A 27,592-nucleotide genomic window follows, 5' to 3' on the forward strand; every position below is an offset into this window, starting at 1 on the left:
ACAAAAGCCAAAGGTCTTTCAAACAGCCTAGATTTCCGTGGAATCAAAAAGTGAATTACTAAACTTGGTCAGAGGTAAAAGAAGTTGTTGTTCTGAATGATACGAGAATATTCAGAGGAAATGTCTTCTGCATTTCAGACACATGCTACAGATTAGCTACTGTGATCGGAAAGTCCCAAAATTGGATGTTTACATGGCTCTATGATCTGGTTCCAAGGTTCCAGATCCTCCTGTATTCAAACAGAAAGTATAAAGGACTGGCTCACCAGGCAGCAGGGCTTGTATTAGACATCTATTGATACTTTGTAGTTGATGTCATCAGCATTCGCTGGGGGTGTGATGCTAACTGTAAGCACTGCTCTATCTGAGGCTTTGTTAGACTTTAATCTGTTTTTCAGTTAGTCACTCTCACCTTTTTGTTGAAAATGAAACAACAGGGCCATAAATAGTTGCATTTATCACAGGCTCCTGAAAATGTGTTGTTTAAATCCATTTAGTATGAGTTGAGTTGAGTTTTCAGACAGATCTTAAAACTCTTTTGGCAGTCTTTGTTAATGTGTGATATTGCTGAACATTCTGCCTTTCTACGCATACATGTAGAATACCTCCAGCATGATGTCACTGCAAAGTATCAATAATTATTATATTTATATATATATATATATATATATATATATATATATATATATATATATATATATATATATATAATATAATATAATATAATATATAATATATATACACATATACATTCATTCATATATTTAAACCTCAGAATTAATCCATCTCAAGTAAATTTGAACCATATGATAACCTGATTATGATGTCATCTAGGGACAAGAGCCTGCTCTTCAGAACATTTTATGCGTGAGTGTGAAGTAGCGACTTTATAAAGGTCTTGTAAGGTGTAGCAGTCTCCTGGGACTACAGTAGAATCAATGACAATACAATAGCCTATAAAGAAGTGAAAAGTGAATAGGGGCATTTGATCCGTTCTGTGTGCCAGACCAGGCAAACACCCGCTCTATCAGGGCTTTAGATCTTGAGTGTCCTGGTGCCAAAGGGACACACCTTGGTACAATTACTACACAATACTTCCATGGCACTCCTCCCTCTGCCCCCTGTTGAATCCCCATTCACACTTTTCACATTTGTGCTCCTATAATATAACAGTAGCATAAATGAATCACCTCCTATAGAACCCAAAAGGGAATTCTGTATTAATTACTCAGACATTTTTCCCAACATTCAGCATGGACAGAGCAGCAAGACTGTGGTAAATTCCTCACGCCACAGTAAACAAACACCACTGGAACACGCTACTCTGTGGACTCACATGCACTCACATGCACTCACTGACCAGCCAATACACTACATGATTTCCTATTGTAATTAGAGCTCGTATGGAAGGAGTGGCAAGCAAAATGGCATTTATAATTACTCTTAACTGTATAGGGAAACATGGGCAAAAAGGAGAAGATAAATTATACTGATGTATTAAAGAAGACATATCATGCTTTTTGAGGTAGTATTTAGTATGAAACTATAACATAGCGCAGATCATCATTTTCCATTTTGTTCATTGTAATCAAAGTATTAAATTAAGATAAAATGGCTTAATAATAAAACAGGTCCACTGACTTCATAGTGGCGTTTTGTCGTAGTAAACATCTGCTTTTCATTTACTTGTTTTTATTGATGAAAAATTGAAATGTGAGAATTTTTTAACTCTACTAATTACAGAGCTGTGGGCGTGGATAGGGGCTAGATGAAAACACACATGCAAGTCTTCAATGCAAGACAATTACTCAAACATGCATGAATCAATCAAAATACAACTTTGAGTAAACCAATGATGAAGGCATACCGTTGTAACATGGTTAAAAACTCATAAAAGTCCATTTAACACATTATGTCACCTTTAAGTAAGTGTCAGCTCAAACCTTTCAAGTTCAGGCCATACTACTGGAAAGGCAAGTGTCAATCACTGGGACTTTATGAATGAGTGAGTTTTATGAGGGGGAGAGTTATGAATACAGAGCAGCCAATGGCCGATAAGCTCTTCAATATTTTTGGGCCAATATGTAGGACCAATTTTGATTATTTTTCCCAAATTATGTAACTTAAATATACTATAAACCTCCCTCTCTCTCTCTCTGCTCTTGTTTTACCACAGGCCTATAAGAGAGCTGTGTAGTACTGTTTTATGAAACTATGTATATTTTCTAGGCAACAGATTGACCAAAACAAAATACTAGCCTATGCTGGAGATTTAAGGCCAATAGCCGATATGCTAAAAAGTCCAAATAATCACACTTGTGCATTCACACTCGCACAATAGCCACAATAACTAAACTTGGGACTAAGCTAAGAACTAAACCAGGACTAGAATGGGACTAAACCAAAACTGCATTAGAACTTACACTGGGCCTGAACCAGAACCAAATCAGGACAAGTGTGGACACGCCCAAGGTCAAAGAACGAGAAATGTCCATTTTGTTTCAAATTTGCAAAATGAAGGCTGTGGAATGTTAGCAAATGTGTCAGTGTCACTGATAATGATGGATTAATACAGTATTTCTGAAGTCTTGACATTTTCCGCGAGTTTCTGCTGAATGCATGCCTCGCAGAAGTGTTTCATGAAGTGACGACTGATCCTTTTCTGTTGAGCCCATGTCCTGTGGAATGTTTTTAAATCATTAGTAGCTTTGTAAGTCTTAGATTTTGGGCTCAATGTAGGGATGTATCGATCCATCTTTTTTGGCTTCGATACTGATAGTCTGATATTAACCAAGAGCGTAGGGACAGAATATGGCACTTATTTCCTTACTTAGATCCAATTGTGTTATCTAACTGTTATTTAAAGCAAAAGAAAAAAAATATTCTAACAATTGGACAAAAGTTTTAGAGTGTAGACCTTTTTTTTTTGCTAAGGATCATAAGTGCACAACTATGGAAGCCCGTTTCCGCCATGAAAAAAAAAATAAAAGCCCCACAGAAAGTCGAAATTACGAGTTTTAAACTCGTAATTAGGAGTTTAAAACTCGTAATTATGAGTTTAAAACTCGTAATTATGAGTTTAAAACTCGTAATTACGAGTTTAAAACTCGTAATTAGGACTTTTAAAACTACTAATTATGAGTTTAAAACTCGTAATTATGAGTTTTAAAACTACTAATTATGAGTTTAAAACTCGTAATTAGGACTTTTAAAACTACTAATTATGAGTTTAAAACTCGTAATTAGGACTTTTAAAAGTATGAATTATGAGTTTATAACTCGTAATTTTGGGAATGTAACATTTACAAAAAGTGAACCTTATCAATTTTGATTAAATGAATTTGGTATTTTAATAATTTCCTCAATAAACCAGCGGGGTTGTGACCAGCTGGCACTCTGCTCAGACCAGGAAAACGAGCGCTCACAGACACAGAGCACAGCTCATGAGTGGTCAGAACAGCACTCAGGGCCCACTGATTTGTTCAAGACGCCAGAAACTTTACTGGAGCTTAATTTATTCATTTTTTAAAAGTATGTAGGTGATAAACATAACAGTCCTCCTCCTGTCTCCTCTGCTCTGTACACTCAGTTGCAGTGTGCTACAAGCTCAATTAAGACTTTAAAAGTTCTAATTACGAGTTTTAAACTCATAATTAGTAGTTTTAAAACTCATAATTACGAGTTTTAAACTCATAATTAGTAGTTTTAAAAGTCCTAATTACGAGTTTTAAACTCGTAATTACGAGTTTTAAACTCATAATTACGAGTTTTAAACTCATAATTACGAGTTTTAAACTCCTAATTACGAGTTTAAAACTCGTAATTTCGACTTTCTGTGGGGCTTTTATTTTTTTTTTCATGGCGGAAACGGGCTTCCATACACAACTGACGGATTACACAGATAACTGTTATTTTTAATGACAGAATTGTTTTGTATGAATAAAAGTTTAAACATGAAACATCATGACAAAATCAGCCTGTAAATAGTCTTATAACATACAACCAAGGCCCAACCAAGATATTGGCTTAACCAATATTATGGAACCGATACCTGTTTCAGCTATTTTTTTCAGTATTGTGTATTCTAGACCAGCATTGGTATTGGTGCATACCTAGCTCAGGTGGAGAAAATAAAAACATGGTGTTATATTAGTAATCAAAATAATAACAGGTCTTGTACACTGAGCCATACAGCAAATGAATTCATCAGTAATCACAGGTTTGCATTTTAAGCTAGAAGTCATAAAAGTTTTATGATGTTTTAAAGCCACAGTAAATTGGTTAAGTTGTTTTGATCTCAGTGTGTGGAATTACATTTATGATGTGTGTTGTCAATTACGTTTTTTATGGATTATATATGGATTATATAGAATAATTATAATCACAATCTGAATTTCCCCTTGGGGACAAATAAAATCTTTTTGATATGACAATGAAAAGTTTAAGCACGTTTAAGCTGCTTGTGTGGCTTGTCTGATCATAATTTCTGCTTAGTTTCCCAACATGAAAGTATGCAATCCCCAGTGTTAACTACTCAATCCTGGTCCTCACCGGGATTTTTGAGCTGAACTGTGAATGACCCCTGACCTATGTAAAGTCACTTTCAGTCCTTGTTTGGGCTGTGCAGACAAAGCAGAGACACTCCATGATTTGTGCCAAACAAATCATCTTGGGTTTGACAGGCTGGACCTGATCCATTACATTGTTACACTTATTTGCCTCTTTAAAGAGCCACATACATTAGCATTTGCCATGTGTAGACTTCACTGCAGCCAGAAAGAATGATGAAGTTAATAACAAATATTCCAGCAACGATAAAAATGTTATACTTTCGCAATTCATCAGAAATGTGCTAAACTGTGTCTGAAACATGCCTAAAATCACTTTATGTTATTGAAAGATTACACTGCAAGTTTCATTCCGTTTGTATATTTATCAGATATATTTACATTTTTTGTGTTATATTATTATTAGACAAGATCCTCAAATATTACATTGACAAATCTTCAAAAAACAACAATTTTGCACTTCTTTCTTTATGGGATGAGCAATATTTATTATTATTATTATTATTATTATTATTATTATTATTATTATTATTATTAATCTGACAATAATCTGTCAATATCATGACAGTCCATCAAAACCTTCTCACGTAAATGTTGTGGTTTACATTGAAATTATTGTACAAAAAAGTACTGTGAAATTAACCACAAATTTACAGAAATGTCACAAAATACTGTTCTCAATATTCTAATTCTGCATACACAATATATGTTCTACCTCTATCGTGGGACATGTATTGTGTATGGTATCAAAAACAAGCTCAACACTGCAAGAATGGCCTAAACCAGAGAAACAATGATAATTGGTTTAACTGTCTCTGATCTGTGTCTCACCATAGGGCCCTGCTCCTCCAGTCAGGTTGAAATTCTCCTATAGACTTTAAGCAACATATAATTACTGTCCACAATATTGTACCTGCACTCAGATTAGATAAAGTCAAAACCGTTACATAACTCAGGTCCATGCCACCCACTCAACCTGTCTCTAAAACTCACCACGCACCTTGAACCCCCACTTAGCATTCACACATCAAACTGGAACAGTATAAACAGTGCAATCAGGCTTTGTGTATGGTACACTTTGTTAGTTTATACAGGCACACCCACAAGCATAAAGGCACTGGGCCTAGCAGGGCTCAAGTCCAGACCTGAAGTTAGGGGCATGTAAAGGATATATGATGAGAGATGACTAAAAACAATGAGTATTACTGTATCGGCTTTTCTAGATCAGAGTGCGTGCTTGCTAAAAAGAAAAACAACCTTAAATTAGCTATATTTTCTTAAGATTGCCCCTCCTCCATGCTACAGTGAAGCTCAGGGTTATTACTACAGCTGGAGCAATGTTATGGGTTCAAATCCTGGCTCTGTGTGTTACCTAATGTCTCCCAACTCTCTTCCTTATTTTCTGCTGGGCTCTCCTGTCAAAACAAAGCACTCAGACCACAACAATTTCTTTGATCAACTTTACTAGGACACAGCTGATTGCATCTAATCCTAAGTGATTCCTAAACACAGCAGATTTAAATGGGAGTATTTGGATCAATGTCTTAGCTTTGTGATTGCTTTAACAAGTATCAGATTTCTTCACAATTACATGACTTTAACAGTAGAACAGACTGTAATTGTTGATCAGATTGTCTTGACCACATCAAACAGTCCAATGTTTTAAAATGCTAGTGGTAGTATAATCATTATTTCCTAGCGAGCCAAACTAAAACAATATTAAATGATTTGGTACAGCAGGAAGTGGTCTGTATCAACATATTACTGAGGCCATTGTAAACAGGGCATGCTTCCCTAATCACCCCCAGTTTCCCCTGACAATGAAAACATGCACACTAGACTAGCCCTCCAGCTAGGTACTCTTGACCAATATCCTGGCTCATTATTTGAAGAAAGGACAGGTGTTCTTGACACGGTACCCCAGCGGCAATGACGGCCGGGATAATTGCAGATAACACATTTTCTTATGGGCGCAGACAAATTCTAGCAGAACATCAAAGCGGCAATACAAAAGAAAAAGGAGCTATTTCAATGTTTGTAACTCATTCCTAGCACTATCAACCTTTGGCTCATAGCTAGTATTCACATGCATACATTTTCTGGCACCTTTTTTGCCAATGCTTTGTCAATCCGTGCTCCACATTTGGCTCTTTCTTCCAGGTTTCTGATCAATAAAATACTAAGTGGAAATAAACAGTAAATCCACTTTTTTGCTACTAAACTATAGCATTATCTACTGTTCCGAGTAATTTTTTGGCAACTTGAGTGCAAACTAGATAAATTTGCAGCTTTTTGGCCAAAAACACCTAAATTTGTTGATGATTCTGAAAAAAAACAACACCTGCCTCCAGGGGCGGGTTTTTAGGTGTTGATACCTGCTAGACCAATCACACAGTTCCTTATATGTCCAGACCCGCCCATCCTTCTCTCTCACTTTCCCCTTTAGTCCACAGGTAGAGCCCAGTTTAGCAGCTCTATTTAAAAAGTGGTTGTGAGTGGAGTTAAGGTGTTCCCACTTTAATTATCAGCTGCAGAGAGTGTGACCTGGTCTGATTTTGTCACAAAGTGCTATTTTTCTACAATGTACTTAATGAGGGAAAAGAAAGTTGTGTATCCAGCTTTAACCTTACATATTAGATGGTATATTTGTACCTCTGTGGACACATAATAACATCACTGCTCAAAATTAATAGAAGCTAAATAATTAAACTACCTTGGAGTTCTAGTTCTCAGTTATCAAAAAAATAAAAAAGGTATCTGAAATAAAAACAAGTCCTCACTATGTCTAACACAACATGATTTATAATATTTCAGTTTGGCATATATTCACTTGAGTTAATGGACTTAACCTAGTCAAGAAAAGTGATTAATATAAGCTGCAGAGTATAAATCATTTGAAAGCTAGCTAAAGTTTTACTGAAGAACAATTGCATTTATGGTTCAAAGTTATGCACTGACAGTCATAAAAGATACAGAGCAGAGTCAGATCAAGGGCACTAGACCTTTCCCTGGAACTCCTGCAAGAGGGGGAGGTGGAATAGCGATAACATCACCATGGAAACACAGACAATAATTTCCTCTTAATCTGTACTTTGTCAATATTGACGTGAACATATGACTGAGCTTGTGATTAATAACATCTTCCTATTAAACAACAATGATTCATAGGGAGCCACCAGGCAGATCAAAGTGAGGAGTGTTCCAGTGTACACTACATACAGTTGAAACCAGAAGTTTACATACACTATATAAAAAGACAGATATGCTTTTTTCCTCACTCTCTGACTTGAAATCAGACTAAATTTTTCCTGTTTTAGGTGAGTTAGGATCACCAAAATTAATTATATTTGCTAAATGCCAGAATAATGAGAGAAGGACTTTTTTAGACAGCTTTTCATTACTTTCTTCAAAGTCAGAAGTTTACATACAGTAACATTACTATGACTTTAAACAATTTGGGAAAACCCAGGTGATGATGCCATGTCTTTGGAAGCTTCTTATAGGTTTAATTAGACAGTTAATTAGAGACACACCTGTGGATGTATTTAATGGCACACCTGAAGCACACTGCTTCTTTGTGTAACATCATGGAAAACTCAAAAGAAATCAGTCAAGATATCAGGAAGAGAATTGTGGACTTGCATAAGTCTGGTTCAGTCTTGGTGCAATTTCCAGATGCCTGAAGGTACCACGCTCATCTAGTCAAACAATTATACACAAGTATAAACACCATGGGAATGTCCTGCCATCATACCACTCATGAAGGAGATGGATTCTGTGTCCCAGGGATGATGCATATCAACCCCTAGAACAAAAGAAAAATACCTTGTGAAGATGCTGCTGAAGCTGGTAAGTGTCTGTCATTATCCACACTGAAACGAGTACTGTACTGACATGGGCTGAAAAGCCAGTCTGCCAGGAAGAAGCCATTAGTCCAAAAGAAACATAAAAAAGGCCAGATTACGGTTTGCAAATGCACACAGGGACAAAGACCTGAATTTTTGGAGATATGTCCTGCGGTCTGATGAAACTAAAATTGAACTGTTTGGTCATGATGAGCGTCGTTACGTTTGGAAGAAAAAGGGGGAAACTTGCAAACCTGACAACACCATCCCAACTGTGAAAAATGGGGGTGGCAGCATCATGTTGTGAGGTTGTTTTGCTGCAGGAGGGACTGGTGCACTTCACAAAATAAATGGCATCATGAGGAACATTATATTGAAATACTGAAAGCAAAATCTCAAGAAAACCAGGTAGTTAAAGCTTGGGAGCAAATGGGTTTTCCAAATGGACAATGATATGAAGCATACTGCCAAACTGGTTACAAAGTGGCTAAGGATAACAAAGTCAATGTTTTGAAGTGGCCATCACAAAGCCCTGATCTCAATCCCTTTGAATTTTTTTTGGGGCAGACCTTCTGACTGAAGAAAGTAATGAAAAATTGTCTTGTGTTGTGTTCTGGCATTTAGCAAATAGAAATAATTTTGGTAATCGTAATTGATATAAAACAGAAAAAGTTTAGTCTGATTTCATGTCAGACAGTGAGAGAAAAAGCTTATGTATCTTTTTATATAATGTATGTAAACTTCTGGTACATGAAGCCACTAGTTAAATTAATTGTCTAATAGATTTTAACAACTAACCTTTAGTGATGGTATATAGACAGTTCAGTCAGTACTGTGGGAATGGAAGGGAAAAAAATGAAATCTTATCTTAGTCTTCCAATATTTATTGCTTTATTGTGGTTGGTTAAATGGTTTAACCTGACATTTAAAGATGACATATTGTGCTTGTGTCTGCTCTAAAGTTATGATCTATTAGCCCCATGGATCATTATGTTATATATTGCACATTTTAAATCACAATATTGATCTAAAATCAAACAAGTCCACTGACATTCATGTTAGAAAACTGTGATGTCCAATGGGAGCCGATATCGCTGTAAACGTCATCACCACCTCCGATAACAACCTGATACTGCTAAATCTTACGAATATCCCTAAAAGAAAATGTAGTTGGCAGATGAAGTAAGTATACAGCAGGTGTATACCGGTGGCAATATGGTAGCTTGAAAATAAGTAAATTGTGACAGGAAAAAACTATAACATGGTTAAAAGCTCTGAAAAGTCAATTTTGCATAAAAGGTCTTCTTTAAAACCTAATAGAAATCTGATGAAGAAAAGCATATCTATAATGAACCTCATGAGAAATAAAAAGAATTAAACAGTGACAGCTACTTGTCAACTTTATGTGAGAGGTTTAATAATGTATTTACAATATTTAGTGATGCTTTATAGTTAATACAAATTTAAATTAAATATAATTTGTAAATGTAATCCAAGTGTGTGCACAAGTGCATTTTTTGTTTGAACAGCTAAATTAGAGTGTGACCTCATTGTCAAAAGAGGTGGTCATATCTGCACTACAATGATGTCATGTACTGCTATGTGAAGGTTAGGGATAAATATGGTGACATGATCACAAACCTTATTAAAGAGTCAAGTACTTTAAAACTGGTGATATTGATACTGATATTGCTATCGGCTCCCATTCAGGAAAATGTACAGGACTGGCTATTGGTTCAAGGATATCTGTTGAGAGTCAGGCCAATTAAAGGATGCCATAAGACTTACTGGACTTTGATGGCCCAAAACACTGTGAAACCCTGTGATATTTCATCTTGAAGAATACAAAAAAGTGATTTGTGATTTAAGGAATTAAACACTTTTAGTCTCTGCACTAATGGTTGAGATTGGGTACCATATTGTCACAGTACCATTATATGGATAGGATTATAGTTTATAGATTTTATGGTATGCTGGAAATAGTATAATTAGTACCAACACAAATTCAGAGGATTTCTTTTTCTAAAATTCTCTGTACTGAGCTACCAATATCTCAGGTCAGAACAGTGTTTCTCAAACAGTGGTACAGCTACAACTTTTAATATGTTTGTAGTCAACTTTATTCCTATTCTTGTCATCCTTTAACTGTGCACAACTACTTTAGATACATAGTTTCATACTTTAGCCCTACTGTAAAGTCCTATTATAGACCCGGTCAAGATCTGGTGGTATTGGTGGTTTTCAGATTGTAGAAGATGGGAGGCAAGAGCCATTTCCCCTATTGATTACACTGTACTTTGCCATGAAATATCCAAAAAGTAAATGCACAAATGTTGAATCTGATCATTTTTTTATCAGTGACGAGACCCATGAAGTCACTGCATTACAAAAAAAATTGTATTTATTTTAAAATGCAACCCATCTGTATTAAATATAATTGGACTATAGAATGTTGTAAAGTCACCTGAAGCCCAGCAATTTGTAAAGTGTATAATGGAAACGTGTCTATTTGTCAACATATTGCGTCACTGTCTCACCTTACATTCATGGGCACAAACTAATGTGTCTCATTTCTATGTCACTTCCTGCCTACTGTACATCACGTCATCTGTCTGTAACATAAATGTGAATAGGGATCATGCCAGAATGGGCTGAGCTGAGACTGTGTTGTAAAAACCCATCTCATAGGTGTGTGAAAAGACCAGCTGCAACGAACACATTTTATAGATCTGACACAAGACATATAATTACCCACAGTCACAGCCCGTCATTATTGGGGAGCAAACATGTTCTGTAAAAAAAAAAAAAAAGTCACTCTCAAGCCACGTAGACCTACGCTGTGCTCTTTTACATACCGTGACATAACATTAACAACATTCTGTCATGCTCTGGTGATATGGGTTTTATAAGTCTGAAAAATACCACTTGTTCAGGTAAGTGGCAGTTATCCATGCGAGGCTTAAAAATCTTTACAAAGCAGTCCTACTCTTCCCCTTTCCAGGCCCAACTCCAATGTTTCTCAGTGACTTGTGTTTTCCATGCAGCAGTATTCTGGATGTAAATGAATGACATTTAGAGACACTGGAGGTATTGTTCTATAAGCTGTTGGGGGCTCTCATTTACGGTTATGGCACATAGGGGCCTGTACTTTTACAACAGCTATAACATTATGTGCACCATTTTGTTTTGAAACAGATGGGACGGGAACGTAAAGTGAAATACTTTGCTCAACGGCTCCAATTAAGTCTTTTTGCAATGTATCATAGTCATTAAAAAGGTATTATTGGGTGTTTTTTATAAGTTAGGACAGAAAATACATATATCTTTTATTTATGCAACTATTATGGTACATAGATTCATAAATATGCTTTAGCGGTTTATCCCCATCAATGCCTACTGTTGTTGTGTCGCTGGGCAAGACACTTCACCCACCTTACCTATATTTGAATGTGGAGTATGTTTATGTATTTATTTCAGGGACGGCGCATATTAATGAACATTTCTGTAAATATGTCAAAATTTGTCATAAAGGTTATTTTTTGTCCCTAGTAAAACAAGGTATGAGTGAATGGTAGTCAGACTCATGATTTACATAAAAAAAAATTTGTATTACATTTTATTTATGTTTATGTGCGCAATATACTGTCCAGGTTTTATGCTGCATTTATTCCTTGATAATGCCAAACAATTACTGTAAAAGCTTTTCCTGGAACATTCTTGAAGAAATTATACACTGAATCTTTTAATCAACTTTTGAGCCAAATATATAATTTCTCTTTTTTCTTCTCTGAGGTAAGCCGTAACAGGGCCAGAGAGTTTCAAATATTCCTCAGCTTTTCTTTCTTTCCAAGTTACATAACACTTAAAATGTCCTCTCTTTTATTTTGAGCATGCCTGTTTCCACTCAACTCTTGGACAGACCACATGTCCAGACAGCAAGCAGCAAACTTTTTAGATTTTTTCAACTTGCTATGTCACAAAGAATAAATAAATTACTTTCACTTTCATCAAATAAGTAATCCTGGTTTCGTATATACAAAAAGTAATTGGAAGCAGGCAAAGTTAGGTACAAGGGAGACTATTGTGGGACTGGTTTGATTGGGACCAGATTCAAAGTTGGCGATTTGCTGTAGTTGCACTAGACAAAGCCGAGACAGTAAATTTCCAAATTGGCTCCACGCGTACAAAAGGCTAAGTATTCTCAGACTTCCTTTTTCAGTTGTAAGTCCTCAAGTTCAAGACATACAGCCAAAATAATCACTTGTCGCTACAGAAACGCTTGGATGTGAGTAACAACTTTAGCACATAAACATAAATCTGTTCTTTACATTGTGCACAGCCAGAAAAAGTGTGAGAGAAGGAACGTGTGACTGCTACAAATCTCCACTGACTTTCCACAAAGTTATTTCTCATTGTATGGGAGTTACTATGGTTACCACACACATATTTCCAAGGCATCTGCATCTGGGAAAGTAATCAACATGCTGCGGTGGAAGCGTTGCCATGGCAGCCGCGAGGTGTGGTCCCGAATGTGACAGTAGAAGTGGGAGGAGTCTTCGTTACAAGGAGGTAAATGAGGACACGGAGGGAAACATAAGCAACATACGGTTATCATGTGGTGGTAAAATACTGGATTCAATACATTTGCGAATCTCAGTTTGAGCCATAAAGATGAAAAAGTGTGTATAAAAAGCTAGCGAGCATATGCTGGAAAATAAAAATGGTAAATCCCAAACTAGGAGCCTGTGGGTACTGGTCAAATGGGCACCAAGCCACAGAGCTGAGTAAGACCAGCTTTTTCCATGGAATACGCCCCCTGCACCTCCTGTTCTCAACTCCTCAGAGGCTGAATGTAGTAAAATGGACTAATTTTAAAACTCACATATTAGTGTAGGTTTTTAAGTCCTACCTACAAAGTTACAAAACTAACAATACCATACTGAATGTTTTCCTGAAATGTACGCATGCAGTTTAAGAATATGTAGTAGTAACATTTCAGTGCTTGAAAATCACCACGCTTTTGTATATGTCTTTTAATTTTAAAATATGCATGGACATTCATCCATACATCACTGAACTATATTTGCCTATAAAAGAATCCTCAATGTTTAACTATGTAATCTTTCTATTTTAATAATAATTACTAATAGTATTAAAATCATGCTTTGATAAAAGGCGCACAGTGTAATTTTTCTGCATGGAGGGTATGCCACCGTCTTGTTTCCATGGAGAGGTCATTGTTTTGCCTGGAATGTTCCACAGTATGGTATTAAATGAAATATAAATAAGTTTACATACATTTTCATGAAACAAGCAAATGGCAGGCCCTGCACCAGAAAAGTTACAACTTTAAGAGCCAAGTTTATTGGCTTATTCTGTAGTTTCTCTTCCAGGTGTACGCTTACCAATCACTGCAGGTAACTACAGGCATTTCACTGAGAGCAGCCCTCCTCTCTGCATCTGTGTTGTCTTGGATAGGAATGATAGGCATTCCTTTGATAATGGACTGCAGCTCCATGATGAAATGATTTAAGGTCTCAGGTAGAACTGTGTTAAAAGAAAACAGTTACAAATTATTTAAAACTAAAGAAAGAGGACTATGGCAGAATATAAACAACAGGGATGTGATTATTTAACATGTGTATATTAATGAGTTAGTCATAAACGCAATGTCCAGAAATATCACACTGTACCAAAGTAATAAGCTAAACAGAAACATGCTGTATTTATGATACTTCAAACATACATAAAAATGACAGACATACCATGTCTCTTGTTGAAGTTGAAGCTTGGTCCTTATGAGATTACATGTCACAGTACAGTTATGTTGTTGTTACATTAGTGGGCGAAACATTGTCTGCTCTTCCACCGCTGTTTTCTTTGAAAGATATGCATGGAAGGTAGAATCTTTACATTGTATGACTTAGTGCTTTTGTCAACTTTAGATGTTATAAGTGAAACATTTGGTGGGAATTATGCAATATCTAGTTTAGTTTAGTAAACTTAGTCTGGTCCTGTCCTAGTCCTGATTTAGTTATGGTGAAGGCCAGTTTGTTTGTTTTTTTGGATTGGTTCCAGGTTTGTCCCAATTTTGATGTTGCGTGTGTGCAAGTGTGAATGCAGCCTTGCTTGAGTTTTAAACTATTCAGCCTATTTTGTTTATAGGCTAAACATCTTTTGAATTTGTGTCTCACCCAATGAACTTTAAACAGATCCAAAAAGTTTACAGTTAAATTATCCTTTCAGAAATATCCTTTTTTTTTCATTAGTACCAAAATGAATACACAACGCTGCCAAATCTTATACGTATCACTGATTAAGAAAGTTATACTGAAGAATGAAGTACAAACTGGTGACTGGCAATATGGTGTCTTGAAAATAAGCGATTAAAGACATGCACAAATCACTCCAAATACAACTTTGAATGGGTAAATGAAAAAGGGAAACAATTATAACATGCTTAAAAGGTCTGAAAAGTCGATTTTGCATAATAAGTCTGGTTTAAGCATTTTATAAACACTAATAACCTACAAAGACACACTTGTTTGTTTTGGATTTCACACAGTCTCTCCAGAATACATCTTGTGTATGATCCCGTTATGGCATTATTTATTTATTTCTAAAGCAGGTGAAACCTGTTGTTCTGGAGGAAAGTGAAGTAAAGGCCTGTGTAATATGAGTCGCATGGTCATCTTTCACTACTTAATGGTATAGATGCTTCAGCTGAACAATAGGGTCTTAAACAAAAAGGTTGTTTAAAGTGCATAGAGCCTGTACATTTCCTCACAGGAAGACAGACACACACATACCAGCCAGTGTAAACACAAAACAGGCTGAACCTTAGAGCAGAAGCAATCAAGGGCCATTTTCCAGCAGGTCACACAATATGTCACATCTCAGGTATGATTTAAGATTATACAGTGACTACTTTTCTTACTGAGTGCAGTTAAAAGTAAAAAAAACAAGTAACAAGTTAGACAAGTAAGTCGAGCAGATTGTTAGTGCCTAGATAGAGAACAATAGCCACTGATACTAAAGCTGAACACAACAGTAATAGTATTTATTATACTTCAAAACATACATACAAATGACAGACACACTACGTCTCTGGTTGAAGCTGAAACTTGCTCCTTATGAGATTACATGTCACAGTACAGTTATGTTTGTTGTCATTAAATTAGTAGGCGGGGCATTGTCTGCTGTTCCACCGCTGTTTTCTTTGAAAGATATGCATGGAAGGTAGAGTCTTTACATTGTATGACCAAACGCTTTTAAACTTAAACTTTTGTTATAAGTGAAACATTTTGTACAATATCAACTTTAGTTTAGATGAGAGTTAGGCTGCGTTTTGGTTCAATCCTACTTTGATCCAGATTTCCTCCTAAATGAAAAACTTGGTCTGGTCCTATTCTAGTCCTGGTTTAATTATGGAGAAGGCCATTTTTTTTCTTGGCTTAGTCCCAGTTTAGTCTCTATTTTGATGTAGTGTGTGCAAGTGTGAATGCAGTGAGGAAGTGAGGAAGACAGCCGCACACACCAGCCACTGTAAACACAAAACAGGCTGAACATATTAAGGGCCAATTTCCAGCAGGTCACACTATGTCACATTTTAGTTATGACTTATGACTATACTGGGACTACTTTTCTTATTGAGTGGAGTTAAAAGCTATGGAAAACAGTAAGTTGAGCAGATTGTTAGTAGAGAGAACATTAGCTTTTGACGTTACAGTAATAGCTGCATAATACATCGTGACAGTGGCTTAATATTATGCCTTTGCCCACCAACTCAACATTCTACAGTCCGATATTCTGCAGAGAACAATCGCTGTTGCTACCTTTTTACAGGGCAATCAGTGCAAATATTGGGACAGTAGGTGCTAAACAGGATCTACATGATTCACCACCACTGATGGGCTTAAAACAGGCAGAGATGGTTGCTTATCTCCTAAAAACTTATTTAATACTAATAATTTGGTCAGTAATTTCATTTTTCTATGGAATTCACATTTGTTTACATTAGTTGGTCATTTGTCACGTGTCTGGCAAATCCAACAAACTACTAATGCAAATTAAAATATATAATATAATTGTAGAAGGACTAGTAAAACAAATATAAGTCAACCGTAAAGAAATGTGTGCTAAATAACAGGAGTAGGACAGTAGAAGCAGTAGTAGTATTTACTTGCAGATTTACTAAAAACATTCCTTTTTGAACAGTTCTTAACTAACTGATAGATTTTAGGCGGGTGTAAAGGTCAGACTACACACTTGTTTCTTCTTGTAACTTGCAAATCCCCTTTAACTCAGATAAACATGACTTGAGCTTATCTTGTCAGCGAAGATCTGTTCATGGCAGTGTGATAATTGTTTGGATCATGTGAGGCCCAGTTGAAAGACTTAAATGAGATTAAATTAAAATGAAACAGGCAACGTGTGATACCTTCCTATTACTTATCCAAGGTGTTATAAATATATAATTTTACACTTTTATCAAATAATTATAAATATTTATTTTTTAACTTTTTTTTTATTCATGGCGTTGAAGTCCTATTATGAGACATGCATGACCCAGACAACAAATTAACATACACATGCCTACTATTACTTTATCTACAAACTGAATTAAATGGGCCATAAATATTGCATAGGCAAAGAATGTTATTACTTCCAGTGTCCATTTCAAAAAGCCTTATGTGTGTGGTTACTTTCAACTTCTACTGCCAAGTCCTGATTAAATTACTAAGATGTCTGACAGTCATGCGATCAGTTGAGACATGATTCATAATCCATGCTTGGATTTGCACAATTAAATGTATTTTTAGCCGTTTTACAGCAGTAGCAACCAATTAATAGAAATAAAAAAATAAAATAAGGATATATTGTACTCAAATGTAGGTATTAAAAGTTTGGACACACTTTTTTTTGTTATCTTTATGTTGACTACTTTCTACATTTTAATTACATGCGGAAGGCATCAAATATATGATGCAAGATATATGGAAATAAGTAGCACAGAAATCAAGTAATTATTTCTAACTAATCTAGTTTTTTTGCTTTTTGTTTGGTACATTCAATATGTGTCATTCATAGTTTTGATAATTTTAGTGAGAATATACAGTAGAATTAATCATGGAAATAAAGACAAAACTAAAATGAAAATAAAAGTGTGTCCAAACTATATTAGGTAGGAACTCAGTTAGGTCAAAGAATGTTTGGAAAGGTTTAATTCTGGTAATACCAAGGCTGATGACTCATGAGGGTAATAGATGGAGGGGAGGAGAGGGAAGCAGGCTGGGTATTGGTTCACTCCGGCATTTTTTTCTCTTTTTGGTTGGGTGGTAATAAGCAGAGCCTAATGTAGATGGAAGGTTCTAAATATCACAAAAGAACAGTGACCCTATTCATTTTAGCCACCTAAGTCCTACCAAGCTATTCATGGGTATCAGCTTCCTCTTAGATGGTTTAATTTTGATTATCTTGTCAGAAGATTTTATCTTCTGACAAGATATATATATATATATATATATATATATATATATATATATATATATATATATATATATATATATATATATATATATATATATATATATATATATATATATATATATATATATATATATAAATAATATTAGCTATATGAGCTATTACAGAGCTAGTATTGCAAAACTAAAACTCATGACTCAAAGAGTCATAGGAAACACATCCCTGAATACTTAAACATTTTACTGGTCTATCTAATGTGTTAATAAATAAAATATGTTGTTAGTATCACATGTTACATATTTTGTACACCTAAATTGTATCAAGCTAAGCCACCTCCTTTTAGAGTGGATTTAGTGTGACTAGCTTACACTACTGGTTCACAAATGTCAATTGCAGTCTGTCAGTCCGTGTCTGTGCTCTCTTAATCCTTTTTTCAAACACTGATCTTTGAATTAATGCAAATTTGTTTCACCCAACCCTATTTAATACATTTTGGCACAGCCAGAATATTATGCGAAAGAATTACCTGGCAAGCCCAAAAATTTAACTGAAACTTACCACATAGGGTTAGTTAATCAGATAATTGCAATTGTTAAAACATGAATGGAAGGTGTGCTGGCAAAACAAGCTAATTTCAATTAATTAATATGTTCTTAGCTAGTAAGAACCACTACATAACCCCATAGGCCTGTGCTGTATATAAAATAAATATAGAGTTGTTAGTATTGCAAAAGATCTTGAACATTTTCTTAAGCACACACCTAGAGCTGTGAACACAGCACGCCTACATTTACAATAGCAATCATAAGAGCATTGATTTGAACTTCTTATCTCTGACCTACCCCACTTACATCTGCTCTCTGACACAAGCACGCCCACCCTATCTGCACTTTGGAAATACATGGAATTCTTTTTGTACCTCTAATCAATTTGTAACAACTCATTTCCTATAGTTTGGCCTTCTCTACTCATAATCTGAATTTGAGACTTCAGTAAAGTTATGTAATATTTTATAACAGCAACACTTTTCTAGACTTCTTACAATTCAGTGAGCCCAGTAGAACAACCAGGTAATGAGTCTGAATGACTGACCAGTGTGTCATGCAAGTGTAAAGTTACATCCTCCCGCCCTCTCTCCTGGGTGGCCAATGGGAGCAGAGTAGAGTCCCGCCCACCTCCACAGGCACTTTAAAACTCTCTTGTGCTGTACTTCTCTTCCTATCCTGGTCCTATCCCCTCTGCTGACCAGCCTGCCTGCCTGCCTGCAAACTCCTCTTCCACGACTAAAACAACTAACGCAACTATGTCGAGCAGATCTAGGACAACCACCTCCTACAGCGTGAGGTCTTCCTCTGCCCCGAGGAACTTCAGCAGTCTTTCCTACTCTGCTCCCGGGGCTGGAGTTTCCCGCAAAAGTGTATCCATGAATTACTCCAGTGGTGGCGGGAGAGGCTTTGGGGCAGGCAGCATCGGTGGGGGTGGTGGCTACATCTCCAGCTCCTCCGTTTATGGCCTGGGCTCTGCCATGGGTGGTGGTGGCGGCATGGGTATGGGCATGGGCATGGGCATGGGTGGTGGTATGGGCATGTCGCAGGCCCCTATCACTGCGGTAACTGTGAACAAGAGCCTCCTGGCCCCCTTGAACCTGGAGATTGACCCCAACATCCAGGCTGTCCGTACCCAGGAGAAGGAACAGATCAAGAGCCTTAACAACCGCTTTGCTTCCTTCATTGACAAGGTAAGATTATAATGTCATAGTAATATAGAAACTTGCTGGTAGATCACAACTGGCCACACTGTTAAATTTGACAATAATCTGCCGTTTCTGTCATTCAGAATGCTGTTTCTAGTGCATAGTCATTTCTTGTAGTCCTTTTGACTTGGAAATCATCACTCCAAAGTTTGACCTCAGCTTGCTCACACTATTATCCAATATTTGATTGAGTTAAGGAAAAATATAATTAAAAGCCTCATATGTTTGGCACATGTGTATTTTGCTTAACCTCTAGTTGATTTATACCCCCTCCTAATTGTTTCTCCACCTCCCACAAACGCACACATGACAGAAAGAGTGATGACTGTGCACCGCTGCAAATTTGGGCTCCCTATCTCTTGGCTGGCCTCCCGTACTGATGAGAAACAGACTTTTGGTAATAAAAAAAAACATGAATAGTGAGTGAGAGAAAAGGGTGTGTCGGCGGAGAGGAGAGCTTGTGATACGAGTTACCTTGGGACTGGCCCTCCCTATAGCTGGGGTGTGGCTGCCTTTGTGCCCTTCACCCCTCCCAGACAGTGCGGGCAGGACTGGAGCTATTGTCAGCTAAGTGACAGTAGTCTCGTCTAAAATGAGCATTGAAAACTCATTTCAAAACTTTCTTTCAAAAGTATAAAAAGCAACAAATTGTAAATATTGCATGGTTGAGTAACATGCTGTAGGTGCATCTGTTCTTTCCGAGCACAAGCCAAGTTAATAATTAAAAAGGTCACTAGGTTTCAGGTTCGCATTAAAGCCAGCTGACTTCTACCATCTATACTCACTCAATTGAATGAACAACCTCTTGTTTCTGTAAAAACACATGCCTTATCACCTCATCTTAACACAGCTCTTGCTAATCAGTTTAAACAATGACCAGAACTGTGAAGAAAGACCAAGGTTCACTCTCTCAAGCACATATCTGCATTTGCCATCCCCTACAATAAATGCCAATTCAACTTTCCAATGCTATTCTCCCAGCTGTGTGAAGCTTTGCTTCACTGGGTTGATGATTTACCTTATCCAGTGTTAATATGGAGATAAGCTGAATAGCCATTTGTAGTGTCATGCCTCGTGTACAAAAACAGGAAGGAAAGCAGGCATTGGTATGGGGACTTCTATTCCATCATCAATGGTTCTTTCCGACCTCCTTTGGTTCTACCCTCACCCCTACACCTCCTGTCAGGATGCACACCCACTAGGCCTTCCTTTGGAACAAATGAGACCGATAACAAAGCCAACAGCAGCTCAGGGATCCAAATATATACTAAAACAATAAGCATGAGTAACAAGTCATGGAAAGGTAAATTACACAGGATATTAAAGAGGCTTTTTTTCATTACTATACAATAATGAATATATGTATATACTATACACTATTACATAGTGCTGGGCGATGTGACAAAGGATTAACTACAATACTTTCCCTAATACTGATCAATCCCAATGTTCAATTTAATTTTATCTTATTAAAAACGAATGCTGGCCATATGAACTTTTTGAATTCAAGTTAAACAGTAAACCCTTAGCCATTGCCATTTAACACAAAAAGTCAACTCTCTTCCTCCAAAGTGTGAACTGTGCTCCAAACCATGCTTACACATCCCTAATATCAAATGTTTTGCTTCTTTAGGTGCGCTTCTTGGAACAGCAGAACAAAATGCTGGAGACAAAATGGAACCTGCTGCAAGGACAGACCACCACCCGCTCCAACATCGACGCCATGTTTGAGGCCTACATCACCAACCTGCGCAGACAGCTCGACAGCCTGGGCAACGACAAGATGAAACTGGAGGCTGATCTGCACAACATGCAAGGCCTGGTGGAGGACTTCAAGAACAAGTGAGTAGAAGAGATAAAGAACTCAGAAATGCCCTTATTTGAAGTCCAGTAATACATGGTTAGATCTTGGTCATGAGGGACAAGCTATAGAGCAAAGTGAGGTAATATTTGACTACTCCCTACATCTGTCCAGCTGCTTGCGTCAGGCCTAGCTCCAGAGGATTACAACATTACAAAAGTATGTGCAAAACCCAATGGAAAAATGATAACAAATACTGATGAATATTGGAGGATGTTATTCAAGTGGGGAAATTTCAATTACATAATAGAGCGGTGATGTTTTAATAATGTTACTTTGAGTCCAACAGCTATTTCTATAGCCCCAAGACACTATGTTATACCAAAATGTCAGCACTAGGTTTATAAGTGGGCTTCCTGAAGGAGGGAGTTTTTATGGGTGACTTGCACCCTCTAGAGTTCACAGAGATATAGTACAACACAAGGAAAGTCAATATTTTGCTTCAAGAAAAAAACTACAGAATGTGAATATATAATTGTGTTTTAGGTATGAAGACGAAATCAACAAGCGCACAGAATGTGAGAATGACTTTGTCCTCATCAAAAAGGTCAGTACACATAGCTTTTTACTTCAAATTTGACCGCAATATTGATCTAAAATGATTTAATAATAATAAACTGGTTCATTTACTTCCTGTTCAAAACTACAGAACTGATAACTCTTCATAGTAGCATTTCACCGTAGCAAGCAGCAGATCTTCATTGACTTGTTTTTACTGTTGAAAAATGGCTACGTGATATTTTTAACCCTGCATGAATGATCTGTGGACAGGATTTTAGAATAATCACAAGTACAGAGAAATGGGTGGAGATAGAGAATAGTTTGTTTTGTTGTTTTTTTTTATTTCAAATACTAAACAAACCCTTTTTTCACTTTTGAGTACTAACCAAAACTAAAACAAATATTTTGTGAGATGGATGTTTGGGTAACATCCTTTGTTTGTTGTTTTCAGGATGTTGATGAGGCCTACATGAATAAGGTTGAGCTGGAGGCCAAGCTGGAGAGTCTGACAGACGAGATCAACTTCCTCAGGTCTATCTATGAGGAGGTAAGAGCAAGAATAGATTTACTTAAACGGGCACTATGTAACTCAGGTCTTTTTATCATTTTATTTTATTTGTCTCATGGAGATGTTATAAACACGCTACAGTATGGCATAAAATGTATCTATCTCCATGAAGACAAGCAGCTATTCCCCCATGAGTAAGAACTCAGATCTGTGGAGGAGACATCGCCCACAATGAGTTGACCAATCAAAATACACGAAATTCAATTAATTCTAGATACATATATTCATTTCACTACTATAGAATATTTAAGACAATTTAAACACATCTCCATGGAGACAAGGAGGTGGCAGACTCTTAAGAAAAGTTACATAATGCATCTTTAGAGTTGCATTTCTTTGTCAAATCTCTCATCTCTCTAAGAAGTATTAATATTATTTATTTATTTATTTTTACTTAGGAACTTCGTGAGCTTCAGAGTCAGATCAAGGACACCTCCGTCATTGTGGAGATGGACAACAGCCGTCACCTGGACATGGATGCCATCGTGGCTGAAGTCAGGGCTCAGTATGAGGATATTGCAAACCGCACCCGCCAAGAGGCCGAGACATGGTACAAGACCAAGGTAAAGTCTCACTACTCTATTCATTTAATTCATGGATTCTATATAAATAAGCGTCAAGTCAGGTGAAGTAATCTGCTGCTTTGGTACATTTCAGTATGAGGAGATTCAGACATCCGCCTCCAGATACGGAGAAGATCTGAGAACAACCAGAACAGAGATCGCAGACCTGAACCGTATGATCCAGAGACTGACATCAGAGATCGATGCTGTGAAGGGACAGGTATGACAGCTGTAATGTACTGTAAATGTAATACATGGTTATTACATCTGGCTATTATACTGTACTTACTGTATTTAGTAAAAAGTCTAACACTGATAAGAAAAGGAACCAGAAAGGATTGGCTCTATATGTTTATGGAGTAGAAAAAATATATTATATATATTACCTTATATTATACTATACTATACTATACTATATTTGTGGTTCACAGAAAATATGTTTGACTTATATACCTGGTGATTTAATGACATTGCACAATGATTGAATGAATTTGTAGGCCAAATAATTACCTCTAATTTAAGCAATGATTTTTATATATTAAACATTCTATAATCCAATTATATTAGGGATTTAGTTTATATTAAACAATGTAAAATACTGTGCTGCCCAGGCAGATTTCAATATTGCTACAAAACTGTATGTGTCATTATTGCAATGTTATAGCTCAAGACTAGTGGTTACACTGGTACTCTTACAATTTTTTTTTTTATTATGTTGCATCACAGTTGAAAGTACTTTGAATAGTGCCATAATGCACTAAGCATATGCGTTATCTACTTCTAAATATAGATTTAGAAGTGTCACCTTGTAATGCTCTATGTTCTTCCAGCGTGCCAACATGGAGGCCCAGATCGCAGAGGCCGAGGAGCGTGGAGAGTTGGCAGTGAAGGACGCCAAGGGTCGCATCAAGGACTTGGAAGATGCCACCCAGAGAGCCAAGCAGGACATGGCCCGACAGATCAGAGAGTACCAGGACCTGATGAACGTCAAACTGGCTTTGGACATTGAGATCGCCACCTACAGAAAGCTCCTGGAGGGAGAGGAGGACAGGCTGGCAAATGGCATCAAGGCTATCAACATCTCCCAACAGAGCAGTATGTTTCACTGATACATTATTAGATATTTAGAGTATGATCATGAACTGTTATGTGTAGGACTACATTTCTATGCCATGTAATGTAAGGTTTAATTCATTTAGATAGACATTTAATATCCCTAGTGGCCATCATGACAGCTAGAAGACATGGCTTGTAAAAGGGATTACATTTATCCACTTTCATTCAAAACAACCAATAATTCCTTAGTTTACTTGTGATTTCTTTCTTTTTCAATATATGTACAATCCAATATATTTAAGTTATAGTTGGATGTCCGTGTAAACCCCCAGTTGTCCAGGTGATTCATTGTAAAAAAGATTAAATTGAGTCAAACGGACAAAGCTGTAGTTGCTTTGTAGGCTACTTTGTAGCATTAGCAGAAACTTTGATCAGTCTTAAATTAATCGATACCTCACTTTGCAGCAAGCTACAGCGGCTACCCAATGGAGTCCATGAAGAGCAGCTACTCCAGTGGCTACTCCTCCGGCATCTCCAGTGGGGGCTACTCCAGTGGGGGCTACTCCAGTGGGGGCTACTCCAGTGGGGGCTTCGGAGGAGGTTACGGAGGTGGCTTCAGCAGCGGCAGCGGCAGTGGCTACAGCAGTGCACAGAGCAAGAAGAACGTGGTCATCAAGATGATCGAGACCCGCGATGGCAAAGTGGTTTCCGAATCCTCCGAGGTCATCGAAGACTAAGCGCCCCCCTAAAGAGTACCCACGTCTGCTTATTAGTTTTTATACTTACAATTCACCCCAGATGTTGTAATACCAGCCACTTCCAGTAGAGCTTGTTTTGTTCATGAAGCAATAAATTCTAACACTACCAAAGACCTGAAAGGGACCAAAGAATTTATTTTGTATGTGTTGTCTGAGTGTATTGGGGAAAAAATGGCATAAAATGGCACACTGAAAAAAATATCTATATGCAAATGCCATTCTTCTCACACAAAGAACCATTCAAATTCAAAATGGTGCGCTAAGAGGACATTGAAGGAAAATGAATGTATTTCGGCAGTGGCAGTGTTGGGGTCAGCTAGTCTTAAGCACTTGTTACAGTTAGGTAGTGCATGTCTTCCCTGAGCGTGTAACTGTTCAACCCTTTAAGGAGGCTGCCCACACCACACAGCTGTCCTGAGGTGCTGTTTTTGCTATGATCATCAAATAAAAGGTGTTTACTAAAAGTCCTATGTTTTGTCATTGAAATTATAAAGACAAGTTAACTGAATTAAAATATGTAATTTGGGAACAATAAGTGGGCAATATAAGAACAGAAAATTGCAGCTGGATTTTTCAAACAGTATATAGGTTAAATGGTGAAACTTCTGAACTTTTCTCTGCACTTTTTTAGCAGATTTTGATGGATTGGAAAAATCTGATCTAAATGTTATTTGAATAATCCAAAATAAATCAACATATTTATTTTTCTCAATATCCTTGCCATAAAAACCATGGTACCTCAAGGTGCACCTCACAGCTGGGAGATGCTGGTTGGTCTTCATGGGTGCTTTCAGTTGAGTTTGCAGTAGTTTCCTCCTGCAAATATGGTCTGCAGATGGGTCCCAATGTACTGCAACAGCAAAAAGTCTGACCAAATCTTATTTTACCCATGAGTGTCCGTCTACAAAATCTTATGTGTTGAATTGTATATGTAAAATGTAGGCTCTATTGGTTTAAGAACTAGATAATAATCAATCGAAACTCAAAATTTCCCAATGAAATCAATTAGACAAATAAATAAAAAGAAACAACTCCTGAGCATGCTAGCTGCTGTACCTTTCCTGGTGTGTGGGCGGACGTGTCAGGTGGGAGTGCGCTCGCGCTGCAGTGGGCGGGGCTTCCCCTGCACGAGGCTCAACTGGACACTGCTCAAAGCGCGTGGCCATGTGCTTGGCTTCAACAAATGACTTGATCGACCGCACTCGTGATTTTTTACGACATATTAAGTAGGCTTACCCAACCTTTTGATAACTAATACAGTAGATAAATGATTAAGGCTACATTAACGCAATATAGGGTTGTTAAGGGTAGCATTATGCCATCTTTGAGCCTAATTGAGTTGGTAATATCATGCTTTTAAAATATTGCTTGCAGTAACTTTCAGTTATTTTTGTATCAGAGCAGTGGCCAACCTGGATGAGTTGAAGGCCTGTTTTTTCTGGTAAGTGGTTTTGGACTCATTACGGTTCTACTCCATGTTCTTAGATTGAATAAGAGACGCACATATTGATTTTAGTGATCTATATTTTGAGTGGTGATATTGCACTGTAGCCGCTTGGGAGCAGCTGTGTGGCGTATAACAAAGTCATCATAAGCGCAGAGACGCAATGAACGAACTGTCCACCAGATGTCAATATTAACAGGACAATTCAGATTCTACCTGTTGCTCCCTCAATTTCAGTGAATATCTGACTATATGTATGTGAAAGTAGGAGAGGATGCCTACATTCTGTGGAGTGATGGCTCTCAAATCTTTTCAGGGGCGACCTCCATAGTAAAAGTTGTTGGCATTCACGCTCCCCCTGAGGTTTCCAGCAAAATGATAACGTAGCTTTTTGTTTTAGTTATTTTCAAGACATAGGCCAAGAAAAATTCATTGGGTAGGCCAACAAATGGGAATCTACACATACCACTGCATTTGAAGGGTGTCAAGCCTTGTACATTTTCAATTATTCCCCTTGACCCTCTGAGGTTCTCATCTTTTCACATAGTGCTTTTATGCTCCTACAGTAGTATATGCTGAAACATTTGATTTGAAACATGATTTCACATAACTGGAGAACACAGTAGTATGAAGAAACCTCAGCATCCCACTACCAAATAGCACAAATCACTGGAATTTCAATGTCAGTAATGCAAATGCAAGCACAGACAGAGGTTTGCATAAAAAGGGTGAAGTTTAGGGAGGGAGCTGTCATGGATACATTCTACCTCAATGTGCTGTCTTTCTGCAGTGTTTAATATTCATGCGTACAGTTGAAGGGAATGTGTTAAAGCGCCAGCGTGTGATGGCTGCAGGGGTAGGAGGGGTTCAGAGTACTTTAGTATTATTATCAGATATGGCATTGTGAAATCTTTTTATCATCTGCAGTTAAGAAGACTTTTGTTATGAAAACTACACCAGTCAGTATTTGTTATTTACACATTATTAAAGTATACTATACACAAAAAATATTACTTCAATATATTTATCAACTATTTCGATGTGCATAAAACTATCACTTCCACTTAACTCTCATTCATTCAAAGTGGACGTTTACGTTTGTTTTCTCTGAACTGATATTAGAAGGCAGTATATGTAATAACACATCGTATACAAGAGGTAAGACCAAAAATCAACCCTAGAAGCATCT

The 27,592-nt window shown here is 37.1% G+C and overlaps 1 protein-coding gene across 2 annotated transcripts; it reads left to right on the forward strand.

Moving 5' to 3' along the window:
* Positions 1-19,101: 19,101 nt before the first annotated feature.
* Positions 19,102-25,423, forward strand: krt8 (keratin 8). Of its 2 annotated transcripts, XM_055222782.1 has the most exons (9): positions 19,102-19,637; positions 21,286-21,494; positions 22,000-22,060; positions 22,466-22,561; positions 22,981-23,145; positions 23,240-23,365; positions 23,976-24,240; positions 24,667-24,768; positions 24,799-25,423. In XM_055222782.1, exons 1-9 carry the CDS (start codon positions 19,203-19,205, stop codon positions 24,936-24,938), a joined length of 1,599 nt encoding a protein of 532 aa, XP_055078757.1. In that variant the 5' UTR covers positions 19,102-19,202; the 3' UTR covers positions 24,939-25,423. The 2 variants fall into 2 exon arrangements, with proteins under 2 accessions (XP_055078757.1, XP_033825486.1); XM_033969595.2 differs by having other exon boundaries at positions 24,667-25,423.
* The last annotated feature ends 2,169 nt before the right edge of the window (positions 25,424-27,592 follow it).

Source organism: Periophthalmus magnuspinnatus, chromosome 7 (genome assembly GCF_009829125.3).
Source record: "Periophthalmus magnuspinnatus isolate fPerMag1 chromosome 7, fPerMag1.2.pri, whole genome shotgun sequence".
NCBI classification, from domain to species: Eukaryota; Metazoa; Chordata; class Actinopteri; order Gobiiformes; family Gobiidae; genus Periophthalmus; species Periophthalmus magnuspinnatus.

Excerpts from the sequence above, each read along its gene's own strand:
- krt8 (XM_033969595.2), top strand. The coding sequence starts at position 19,203 with ATGTCGAGCAGATCTAGGACAACCACCTCCTACAGCGTGAGGTCTTCC. Across the intron at positions 21,495-21,999 it reads GTGGAGGACTTCAAGAACAA|GTATGAAGACGAAATCAACA; the intron begins GTGAGTAGAAGA and ends ATTGTGTTTTAG. Across the intron at positions 23,366-23,975 it reads TCGATGCTGTGAAGGGACAG|CGTGCCAACATGGAGGCCCA; the intron begins GTATGACAGCTG and ends ATGTTCTTCCAG.